This window comes from Typopeltis vanoorti, chromosome 9 (genome assembly GCF_054136105.1).
Source record: "Typopeltis vanoorti isolate ZY-2024b chromosome 9, IOZ_Tvanoo_1.0, whole genome shotgun sequence".
In the NCBI taxonomy this organism is placed as follows: domain Eukaryota; kingdom Metazoa; phylum Arthropoda; class Arachnida; order Uropygi; family Thelyphonidae; genus Typopeltis; species Typopeltis vanoorti.
This window is the reverse complement of record NC_143557.1, coordinates 66,641,942-66,655,022: the sequence shown is the minus strand read 5'-3', so window position 1 is coordinate 66,655,022 and position 13,081 is coordinate 66,641,942. Positions and strand designations below refer to the sequence as shown.

The following is a 13,081-nucleotide window of genomic DNA, read 5'->3' as shown; positions in this document are numbered from 1 at the left end:
GGAGACAACTTTCCATTTCACATTACAAACTTTGGTTTGCTCTTACTTCTAAGTGAAAGGAAATGAAAGCAATATGTTTTTTTTTTTTACCTCAATATTCTTTTTTATGTGCATATTCGTTTGATGATGTAAGATTCTATATCAAGAATGCTAATATTTCATATTCCAAACAAAAAGTACAGTTTGGGTGCATCTGCCCCACCTCTCCCCCAATCCACTTTTATTCCATGAATCATTTCATTTTTCTGCATACATTCATCAGATTGAGGGTACATATCAGGAATCTGATATGTACCATCAAGGGATGCAAGGTTCCCTCCCACTTTATCAAACATGATAGGGTGGATTGATACAGCAAAAAGTGCCTTCTAAGGCACTTTTTGCTGTATCAATCCACCCTAGATCTTCCTTTGGGTCATTTTTATGCCATCCTGGCAAAGAATACTTGTTTTGCTAATCTTTCCTCTCCAATTCTGTTTAAGTGACCATACAACCTGAGACTAGATATCAGTTAACACAGTCCTGAATGATAACAATGTCAAGTTCTTTCTTAATATCCTCATTTTTAATATGATACTGCCATTGATGATCCTGTTCACTTTCTTAATCTTTCTCATAACTCTCATATCTGCGGTCTCCGGTCTTTGACCAGTGCTCCATTTCTAATCCAGTTCTTAAATCCATCAGTTAAAATTGGTTTGAACATCGTCTTGTATACAGCTAATTTAGTGTTTTGACTAATTTCTTTCTTATTCCATATAAATTTCTTGAGCCGACTTCTTACTTTACTAATTCTGTTGTCTATTTCCATATTTAATTTACCATGTTCACTAAAAATTGTGCTTAAATAGCTGAAATGTTTTGCCTGTTCTATAGGCTGGCCATTCAGAATGCATTTGACATTTTCAACATTTCTGCCTATTTTCATGTGTCTTTCTTATTGCCGATTTTCATACCATTTTTTTTTAATGTGGTTGCACTCATAAAATGTTATTTATAAACCTATAGTACATTTGTACCATGAGTGGGCTAATGATCCCTCCCCCATTTTTAACAATTATATATTTTTTGTAATTTCTTTTATTTAATTTTACAATCTGGAAACCGTGTTCTAGAGAGAGCAAACATGGAAATTTTTTTTAAGTCACTTCAAGCCTCCCATTAATTACAACAGTTATTCAAATTACTTAGGGAATCCTGCAGATTTGTTCTGGATTTATTCAGAAGTATAACATCATCTGCATAAAGTATAGAGCTAAGATTAATATTGCCAATTTTGAAATGACTTAATATTTTCCTTCATAATGTGATCCATATGGGTAATGCATAACATTGGAGATAATGTGTGTGCTTGTCGCACATCATATTTAACATGAAATCATTTCCCTGTATATCTTTCAATTCCAAGTGCTGATTTGCAACTTAGAGGCTATATATTGCTTGATATAATGTCTCATTTATACCGTATAACTGTAGTGTTTTGAATAGGTTTACTCTTGGCTAACTGATATGCCTTTTCCAAATCTACAAAATAAAAAACACGTAAAGATCCTTGTTATATGCCTATGATTTCTAAACCACTCATCTTAAAGTGAAAATCTGATCCTAACTACCTCTATTGGGCCTGAATCCAGCTTGTTCTTCTCCAAGCTTCACTTCCACAATTTTTCTTAGCCATTTCTCAAGTATACTTGCATAAATCTTATCAAGAACACTCAGTAGAGAAATTCCTCAGTTTTATTTTCCTTTTGATATGTGGGTATTGTGAGAACTGTGCTTCAATCATCCAAAATTAGACCTTCTGAATTATGTATAGCTGCTGTAAAATTTTTATACTTCAATATTTAAGCATTTCTTGAAATATCCTTTCCCCATTTTATGTTTATGATAGTTTTTTTTTTTTTCCTACTTCAAATATGGATATGTATTCCTGATTGTACTGCAGTTGAGAGTTTTCTACCACCATATTATCACTGTTCATTTCATTTAGCAAGCTTTCAAAAGAAATACTTCAGAAATCTAATCTTCAGTTTTCAAGTCATCTTTATAATCTGATTCCTTTTATAATACTATTTCCTCCATTTCTAAGCTTTTTCAGAAGTCTTCAGAATATTTTGCCACCTTCCTGATATTTATATTCTATGCTCTCCCCATGACTTTTGTTTAGCTTTCTTACAATCTTCGCTGTATTTACTAAGATCACAAGTTGATTTATTTGTCAGGAACTTTGGATAAGCTTTCTTGTTTTCCTCGACTATATCTAACTTAACTGAATATATCATGGAGTTCTGATTTTTCTATCCTTAAACAACCTCACCACATACCTCTCTGGAAGAATCTATCAATGTTTTCTTCAGGGTTTGCCACTGAATCTCCAAGGTTTGGTTCTTGTTTTCAAACTCAATTTTTCTTGAATGTGTATTTGAATCTACAGTTCTCCTCTGATTCATTTTAAAACTTTCTTGGACACTCTTCTTTTCAATATGAAATTCAATTTTATCCTGCTCAAAACTAAATAGTGATAATTTCCTATTTCAAATCCTCTTGATACTATTGTGTGCTGAACCAGGGGGAAAACATCACTATTAACTATAACAGTCAATGAGACTTTTCTTATTTCTTGCATTTGTGAATATGAAATTGTGCACATTTTGATGTTAGAACACTGTGTTCTTAACAACTAATCTATGTCCTGAATAGAAATCCAGCAGATACCTTTATTGTTAGCTTTGCTCTTTTGTCCAAATTTTCCCCAAAAAACACATGTTTATTAATCATTTCCTTCTCTGCTCTTAACAATACCATAGCTCTTTATTATACAGATACATATTATTCCTTTTCTATACACTCTAAGTATAACACACACAGCTTATACTGTCAATTTTTTTTTTTTTTTTAACATCATGAAAGTTTTAAATCCATATCAAAATTTATAAGGCTAAAAGAGAACAGCAGGAAACAGACACAAACATAATGATTGACTGAAACATTTTTTTTGGTACTATCTTTTACAGTTGGCATAAGAATAGGCACAAACATTTTCTGCAGCCATAAATATTCATGTTACTGGTTGTTTTTCAAAGACTTTTTTAGGATAGCATGATTTATACACAAAGTAGTGTCTTTGTAGCTGGAACATCAGTAAATTTTATTTTCAAACCAAAACTTCACCATACTAAAATCAGGAGAGTATTGCAATTACATGAAAATCATAAATGAAATTAAAAATAAAAAATACATTTCACATCTGTCTTTTCATGCTTTTAAACTTACAATTCAGTTTAATTGAAACACTTAATGAGATGAAAATTAAAAACAAATCATGTTAAAGAAAAATAAAAAGAACTGAAAGAGTTGTCATTATCAATTTGCTCTTAACAGTCTACATGTACAAAACAAACAACCAATATCAGGTAACATTACATCTCTGGTAACCAAACATGCAACAAGGCAGCTCTGAAATTTATTATCAGATATATGCAAGTACTTGGTTAATTAAGGTTTGGAAAATACAGAGTTCACTGTAGTTGGTTGACATAAAAGGAGATACCAATCACATGCTTTGGCACATTAGCTCAGTCAGTATAAGGGCGAGTAATCATGAAGGACTTCAACTAGTTATTGTTTGGAATTATGAATGAAGTAACTAAGACCACGAGGCCAGCGTATTATGTTTGTTGTTGTATGCTCTTCTGCTTGTTTTGGTGAATGATGAACCCCAGTTTCCAAGAGGGGAAACTCTACCATCGCTGTATAAGACCAGCTAACTCACCTTCTGCTGAAGTCATTATTAAAGGTTGATTGAATTTTAACGGTATAGATGTGAACACAGATTGATAAGAAAATAACTATTTATTCACTTAATTGTTAAGCATCTTCAGAGCACACAAAGTTTGCTACAGTAGCGAGAGAGCCACAATCCGGTACAACAATGGAACTAGTATGAGCAATTGTAGCATACAACACAAAGACTAAAGTCCTAATTAGGCACCATCTAAGTTGGTTATATATTTAAAAAAAAAAAAAGAGAGAGAGAGAGCAGGTATTAATTTGGTCTTAGGATGACTGTCTCCCAAATCTTTGGTAGATTTATACAGCCATACTTGAAGTATGTTTGGAGTATGTTTCAAGGCTTCTGTTGATTCAAGGAAAAACCTCTGACTTGTAAAAGCTTCTGTGCAGCATGTTTGCTTTTTTCCAATTGATCCTGTGTGCAGGGTATCCGATTTTTGGAAAATGCAATTATCTGTCATGTGATTTCTGCCGACTTTACCATAAACATGGCGGAGATTCCAAAAATAAGTTCCCTGTAACAATTTAATGGTATGAAACATAATTCCAGCATTGGCAAGTAAGGAGGTAGTAAAATAATTATATACGAAGTACCACACGATGTGATAACATAAAAAATTTAAGGAACTATTTTATGCATCATAAGCCTATAGTAAGAAAAGCTGGAAATGCAGCTTAATCCGCTACTTCCAAGATAACCTGAAAAAGAGTATAAGTGGTATATGTGGAACTACGAGGTTGGTAACTGTGACTTTGCTTTTTTCCAATTGATCCTGTGTGCAGGGTATCCGATTTTTGGAAAATGCAATTATCTGTCATGTGATTTCTGCCGACTTTACCATAAACATGGCGGAGATTCCAAAAATAAGTTCCCTGTAACAATTTAATGGTATGAAACATAATTCCAGCATTGGCAAGTAAGGAGGTAGTAAAATAATTATATACCAAGTACCACACGATGTGATAACATAAAAAATTTAAGGAACTATTTTATGCATCATAAGCCTATAGTAAGAAAAGCTGGAAATGCAGCTTAATCCGCTACTTCCAAGATAACCTGAAAAAGAGTATAAGTGGTATATGTGGAACTACGAGGTTGGTAACTGTGACAAATGCAGGAGGCAGCTTAGAGTAGTGCCATGGCATAGAAAACTGCAAGGGAAGGATACCTACAATGCATGAGGAAACAAACAGAAAGCAGTATCAGAAGTGCATACCCTAAGTCAGAAAAATAAATCAGGTAGGAGATACGTGGGTGGTCTGAAAAGTTCTCAGAATTGACCATAAATGGCAACACTATTGGCAAGATGTTTTTTTCTAAGTTCGTATATCTGTCATAAGCATCCATGTGAAATTGCAAGTCAAGTAGTTTGTTTTATACAGCTGTGTGAAGCAAAAGTGTTGTCAGTATCCCTTGAAATGGATAAAATCGAGTATCATGTGGTTATAAAATTCTTTGTAAAAGAAGGTTTAATGCCAAAAGAAATTCATTCGAAGTTCATAAAAGTTTATGGGCACTCTTCTCCTTCATTTTCGTCAATTAAGAAATGGGATGGGATATCAGTTCAATTTCAGTAAATGTCAAGTCATGCATTTTAGCATGATTAGATATTCAATGTATTATTATATTGATGGGATTATGCTAGAAGAAACTGATCAAGCTAGGGATTTTGGTGTGTTAGTAGATAGAAAGTTGAAGTTCAGGAGCCATGTAGCAAAGACCTCACTTGGACTATTATGTAGAGAGAGAGAGAGAGAGAGCAAAGATGAGTGTTAAAAATGATATCAGGATTGTGGAATACTGATAATGGAAACAAATTGAGAATTTGTAATTGTGCAAACAGGAGAAAGAGATGTAATATGACTGAGGCTTACAAACTTCTGAAAGGTTCATATGGGATTTTCAATTGATGTGATGTGTTTCATTTTATGGAGGGTGGGGAAAGGACACGTAGGTATCCTTGAAAGCAGAGAACAAACGTCACTAAAGATTTTTCTCTCAGAGTGATATGCGATTGGAATGGATTGCCATTGGATGTTGTGTGTGTGAGAGCAGTATAAATGAATTCAAAAATAAGTATGATAGCTGGCGTGTGTAGTATGCAGCCTCCTTCGATGAGTACCTGATTCCTTGGTCTCTCTTAATACAAAGTGGGTGCTGAAAAGTTCTAATAAACAACTAGAACAAAAATGATATTAAAGCAATTGATGTAATCACAAGAAAGAACATATCTCAAAACCCTTTAATCCCCATGTTTCATCAAATTGCAATAATTTGTTCTTTTAGGATATAAGACATGTCAGAGGTTTTGAAGAATTTCGAAGACAGAGGTGCGGACTGTCATCATGTTTTTTGTACAGCAAGAAAAGTCCGCAACCGAGATTCACTAAACTGTGCGAGACTTTACAGGACTGTGCCCTAGCATATCCAACAGTTGCCAGATGGGTGGCCAAATTTAAAATTGGGTATCCTGACACAACAGATGTCCCCAGGCCAAGAAGACATCCACAATGACTGCACCTGAAAACATTCATGCAGTACATACTATGATCCTTGATGATAGATGAATACCAGCCAAAAACATTACAAAAACTTTAGAGATATCCAGTGAACAAGTTGGGATCATTATTTACCGATATCTGGACATGCAGAAGTTCTTAACAAAGTGAGTCAACAAATGTTTCAATGCTAACCAAAAAACAGAGAACACAGTACGTACGCTTTCTGTTACTTTGAACCCTTTAAAAATGTCAGTTGAAGCACGTGTAATTTGGGCTTGTTTGCTATACTAATTTAAACTTGGTTTGAAGATGTCAGAGAGTCCAATAAGATATGTATGGCATTTGGAAAAGATGCAGTAGTGTAATGTATTGAGCATAAATGATAAATGGTTTAAAGAATTTGTTTCTGGTAATGAATTAACTTGAAGATGCACCACGTTCAGGAAGATCCTCCATTATTGATAATGAAGAATTACGTGCCACTGTTGAAAATAATTCAACATTAACATGCCAAGAACTTTCACAAATGTTTACCATGAGTGGTGAAACAATTTGTTTACACTTGCATCAACTGGGAAAATCATAGAAACTAAGCATATGGGTCGACATGCATTATCAGATGACAAACTCCAAAGGTTATCGATTTGTTCTTCACTTCTTTCACATCATAAAAACGAGCTGGTTTTTGATTACTTGCTCACTTGTGATGAAAAATAATCTGGTACTCCAAACAGGAAGCAAACTTATCATTGGTTGTCACCAAAACGATCCAGTAACACACACTTCCAAAAGGCACTGCTTCGTTCCAAGAATGATATGTTTTGTGCGTGGTGGACTAGAGTTGGTATTGTCCAATAAGAGTTTCTCACTGCAGGAAAAACAATTACTGCCGAGATCTGCTTGATGCAACTTGGGCGTGTGCAGGATGCATTACTTCAGAAACAGTCAGGGCTAGTTAATCAGAAGAAAGTGCTATTCTTACACAACAACGCAAAACCTCATAATGCAAAACTTACCTGTGAGAAGATTTGTGCTTTAGGATGGGAGATACTCGCTCATCCTCTATATTCTCCTGACATTTCTCCAAGCGATTATCACTCCTTTGTTTGGTGCTAGACAATCACAGGTGAAATAGACAGGTCCACAATAAAATAGAGGAAGCAGAGATTGCTAGGTTTATTGCTTCTAAAGACAAAACTTTTATAAAAGCGGAATTTACAAACTTGTATCTTGTTGGGAAAGAGTTGTAGATTGTGAAGGGGCTTATTTTAATGAATAAAACATTTTATGAAACATGATTATATCTGTTAACTGTATATGCTTTCTGGTTGGATTGCCTATTTTATGGCTGGTGTATAAATCTAAAACTTAAACAACTATAACCCTATACAAGATCTAATTAATTTTTCAAATGAAGCCCTCACTTTCTAGAGTGGATCTGAATACAGGCCTTTCTCAGCCAAAGTGCAAATGTTGCTATAGTGAATTTCTAAAGCAGTATTGCTGATAATAGGGTTTGACTAAAACTTTCTAGCAGTTTGTTATAGTAAATGCATTTGCTACAGTAAGAGTTGGCTGTCAGTATATAGAGGATACATATTTAAATCTTTCCTTTACAATTATTTCATTATTTTATGTTGATAAAAATTACCTGAGTTAAACACTTTTTAGTGGCAAAGAATCGCTCAGATCCCTCAGCATAATAACAACCAGAAACAGAACAATGGTAACGAACTGAAATATTTCCCTCTACAGATGGTACAGAATTCATCTAAATAATTAAAATACTTGTAATTACAACTAATTTAACACTACTGATTTATAATAAGATTATACATAGAAATCTAAAAAACAAACAAAAAAAAAATCTAAAACTAATAATTATTCAAACAAATAAATAAAGATTTATTATATGAAAGAAAAAGCTAAGCTATTTTTGGCAATGGGCAGACCCTTTTTAATGATTAGACTTGAATTTAATGAGGTTTAAAAAGAAAGGTATTAATTAACATATCTGTGTCTTGAAGGTAAGGATGGTGAAAACTTGACTTGGAGCCAAGACGATATACAATTTAAAGTGGTGGCTACAAGATAGTGACAGATGAGGAAATACGTTAAGATAAACAAGAATTTTAAAACCAATGATGAAAAGTTTAAACTGAAAGATGAATTTGTAAACTTTAAATTTCGAAAGAACCAACTTTATTAAATTCAACTGTTTAAGTATAGTAGTTAAAAAAGAGTCTGTTTCATTGCTAAAAATAGTTTAGCTTTTTGTTTTGTATTGTAAACATTTTACAATAAAGATTTTACTTGCAAGAAATTATATTTTTGTTTATTCTTTTACCCAAGCGCAAGCAAACAAAGTATGCACATGAAGTATTTTTTTATAACTAGGCTATTTGCATACAAGAAGCTATTTACTTCATATTAGTTGCCTCAGTAAACTGATGTATAGTCCACAACCTCTATATACAAGTAGCTTAGTTGTGAAGATAATTCACATGCAAACAAAGTTTGCATACACTTGGATAAAGGATTAAACAATAATGTAAGAAATTATATTATTTAAATAAGTATAATTACATTTATTATAAAAAAAATAAAATAAAAAATAAATCAGCTAATGCCTTTATTCCCATATAGGGAGTAAAGAGACATAGTAGGCAGTTCAAGCTCCACTGGTAGCCAATCAGAGATAGCTGGCTCAAGGTTATCTAATTTAAGCAGCAAGTAGTAGAGAGACAGCTCAACAAGTGTCGCCTTCTTGTGGTCTCTAACCCTCACATAATATTTTTATTGTCTAAAATAGTGTGGGTTCTAAGGTTGATTTTCTTGAGTTTACATGGCAATACACACACCCTTCTGGATGTGTGTATTGCCATGCATTATGGGAAGAACCACTACCCAGACTGGTTTCGACCTTTATTGAGGTATGTTTTAAGTGCAGGGATATGTCTCCAAAAACTGAGTCATCTACAAGATCACTCTAAATCTCACTGAATAACTTTAAAGGATCACTATGAAACTCGTTACTCCTGACCTGAATCACTCCAGAACAGCAAATTCAGTGGTTCCACCCAGTGACAGGCAAAATCTCACACCCAGTAGAACCTTTCTACTCTTCAGAAAGTAAGCAAACCCAATAATGAGCATTAATAAATATCATCAGTGGAAGCCAGACCCAGAAGAGATACCAAGGTTTAAATAATGTAGAAGTCTTGTATTTCCCACATACAAGTAGTCACATCTTATTAAAATACTCTGGATTAGAAATGTTGAAGGTTTCTTTTTCACTTGGTTATACAATAAATTAAAGATGCCAAAAAATTATATTCTTGGTTTAATCCTTTATCCAAATGTAAGCAAATAAAAATTTGCACATGAAGTAACATCACAACTGGGCTACTTATATGATTTCTGCATTACTTCAACCTTGTTATCACTTCTTTGTCTGGCTCCCACTGATGAGACCTCAATAAAGGCAGAAACCAGTCTGGGTAATGGGATACTAAGGCAATTAACGTGAAGTCATTAGCCTCTATATACAAGTAGCCCAGTTGTGATGTTACTTCACATGCAAATTTTTATTTGCTTACACTTGGATAAAGGATTAAACCAAGAATATAATTTCTTGGCATCCTTAATTTATAATATAACCAAGTGAAAATACTTTCAAACATATTTAATTGTACATATTAATTATATATTATAATTAATTATGTTTTAAAATGGAAACATCTTTTTAAAGATGTGAAATTATGCTTTTTTTCTTGGAATGAATGGTGAAGAGATGAAGTATAAAGCAGTGTCCAGTGTAGATGGTCTTTATCAGTAAATGCCCATTGAAATTCCGTTTCCTGGTGTTCGAGATCAAAACATCAAGAAAAATGGTAAGTTGCATTCATTTTCTAATTCTAATGAATTTTTGGACTGAAGGAGGTGAGAGAATTTAGAAATTTATTTAAATCTGAAATATCAAATCTCCAAATAAAAATGTTGTCAACATATCTCTACTAAATGGCAGGTTTTAGGTTGGCTAAAGAAAAACTCATTCTCCATGAATAGATCTGTAGAAGGCACTTACCATGGCCAGACCAACTAGTTGTTTACAAATATGATTCTTCCCTTTGAAGAAACTTAATTGAAGTCAGTACTTGATACTCAATTTACCTGCATGTTTTAAAATTTGTATTTGACTTCTAATCTTTACTTAAACTATCATTCTGAAGAAGCTACTCATCTTAGTCAGTATGTTTTGTATAATTATTACAATTCAGTGATTAATAAAGTCTTTATTGCCGAACTCAGTCAAAATTCCATTAATAAACATTAAAAATTGTTATTAATGCATTATTCCATGCCTCTGGGATTTTTTTTTCTTTTTAAACAAAAATGCAAAGAGCTTGACTTTCTGTAAAGTGCTTCACTGTCTTCCATCCCTTCTCAGCAATTCCACCTACATGCTATCTTCTGAGAGCTTTTCAACACCTTGAAAATGATGGTGGGGAGGGATCCATTTTCAAGAGTGATTTAGCCTCTTCTCTTCATAAGATTGGCATATCCAATTCACAACTCTTTTTAGAGTATTTTTTGCAAGTTTCTTTCTCTGGTCCTACCTTATTTCTTTGATTATTAATACTCAAACAGTTGAACCTGTGTTTTTTAAAAGTTGTACTTAACTTATAATGCTTACTTAATCTACAATCCTGAAAAAGCCATTTGTCCTAGACAGTACATTTTGTAATTTAAACAAGGTACATGGTTCATAAACTCAGTCCTTTTATCACAATACGTTTGTTTGGGAGGGGTTGGATAATGGTTAAAGCTAGTTGCATTGTGGAAGATTTTCACATGGCCTGCAAGGAATATGGACAATCTATTGGGCCTTCTGACCCAATGTACTATCTTCTCACAATGTGTTAGTTTGGGACCTAACTGACCAAATGTATGATGGTACAAAATAATAAATAACATGTCAGCTGGAGTGCTTGCTTAAATAAGGCACATGACTATTTTTGTCAGAGAACCAGAGTTAACAGTGAATAGTCAGCTACTGAGACAACCTTTAACTCAATAGAATTAATGTTAGAAAGAATCAAAAGAAAAGAAGTGCAGTTAGCAGAGGAATTACAGAAATGAAGAAGACAAAAACAAGCGACTACTTCTATATAATAACGTTAAGATGGTATATTCAGGTAGTAGTGAACAAGGAAAGGAAGATTAGCCACAGTATTCTAAACAAAACATGAAGATAAACTTCTTGAATGGCAGGTAATTTTAAGTAGGGGTGATGTGGACAAATTTCAAAATGGAACATTCAGCAACAAGGTTTTCGTCTATGGAACCACAGAAAGTGCTAATAGAAAAGAATAAAAAAGGCAAAGCTAGTTCTAGTTAGAAACCTAAATAGCATAAGAAATATATCATAGAAATTTCTAAATCACTTAAGAAATTGAACAACGTAGATCCAAATATAAATTAAATTATACTTTAATAAATATTTCTGATATTTTGGCAACGTCACGTTGCCATTTTCAAAAGGAACTTACAAAAAGGCATGTGCATGCAGGCACTACAACACAGTAACTGAGAACGAAGAGATGAAGCTATTGTTCTCCTGGGAGTCCTGATGGTGCCCTCTAGCAGGCTAAGTAATTGTTCTTGGCCTTTGGGCTGAAATGTTATGAGAAAATATGGTAAGTACCCGCTGGATTTCTGTTTAGGATATGGACAATTCATTACTAACATCATATTCCAACTTAAAGATTATGTAAACATTTATGTGGAAAGAGAACGCATGAGCACACAAAAGGAAATTCTTATTGACTGTGTTATTGTTAACATTAAAGAGCTAGAATGACTTGGCCATCCAGACTATCTTAGGATCTCTTGGATTAGTGTACATGCACATGCAAACGGTCTATCAGGTTACAATGACGGAAACTAGGACTCATCCTGTCAACCAGAAGTGTCCTGAGACTCTGTCCCTTGGACAACTACTCAGAGTCTGCCAGATGAATATAGAAAGTATCGCAGCGCTAAGAGTGAATGTCTTACTAGACTTAATGACAACAGAAATGACATTGCCATCATACAAGAAACCCATGCAAGCAACGAGTTGCAACTACGAGAAAGAAACTTCATTCCGGGTTTCAATCTTATAGGAGCAACATACCATCAGATGTATGGGGTAGCCACCTATGTCCGAAATTCACTTATTAAGGTCTGTTTCATTTCTGATAGTGATGTTTCAAACATATCTACCATTATCATAGAAGTTAAATGACTTAAAAATAATTAACGTCTACAAGCTGACCTGATGAAGTTTTGCTAGCCTTAATGCACCTTGCTGTTTATATTGGAGACTTTTAACAGTCACCATAATGAATGGGGTTATAGAGAAACTGATGCAAATGGTGCCAAGCTAGCCAAGTGAGCAAACAACATACAGCTGATTTTCAATCCCAAGGATAATTGCACTTTTAAGTCTGCTAGATGGAACAGTGGCACCAATCCTGACTCATGTTTTGTTACGACCAATCAAAGGGGCCTCCATGCTGACTAGTCGTCATGTTATAGGAAGATTTCCACACAGCCAACACTGCCCTGTCCTTGAGGTGGGCCCTCAAATCCCAATTATTAAAACTACACCAATGCCATGTTGGAATTTTGCCAAGGCAAACTGGAACAGCTTCCCATCAGATCTAGATAAAAAAAGAAGTGTGCAGGATTCCACCACAATCTTGTAACTACTGAAGATTTGTGAAAATAGTCATTTCTACAG

The 13,081-nt window shown here is 33.9% G+C and overlaps 1 protein-coding gene across 2 annotated transcripts in view; it reads right to left on the bottom strand.

Moving 5' to 3' along the window:
* Positions 1-13,081, bottom strand: part of Asciz (ASCIZ zinc finger protein) — a 68,057-nt gene that overhangs the window by 24,112 nt on the left and 30,864 nt on the right. Inside the window, exons 3-4 of one of the 2 annotated variants that reach the window (XM_090397549.1) lie at positions 11,847-11,970; positions 7,946-8,065 (exon numbers count right to left, since the gene is read on the bottom strand). In XM_090397549.1, the coding sequence (XP_090253675.1) occupies positions 7,946-8,065 (120 nt within the window). In that variant the 5' untranslated portion in view covers positions 11,847-11,970. The remainder of the gene's footprint in view (positions 1-7,945; positions 8,066-11,846; positions 11,971-13,081) is intronic. The other variant, XM_090397548.1, reaches the window with a different exon arrangement.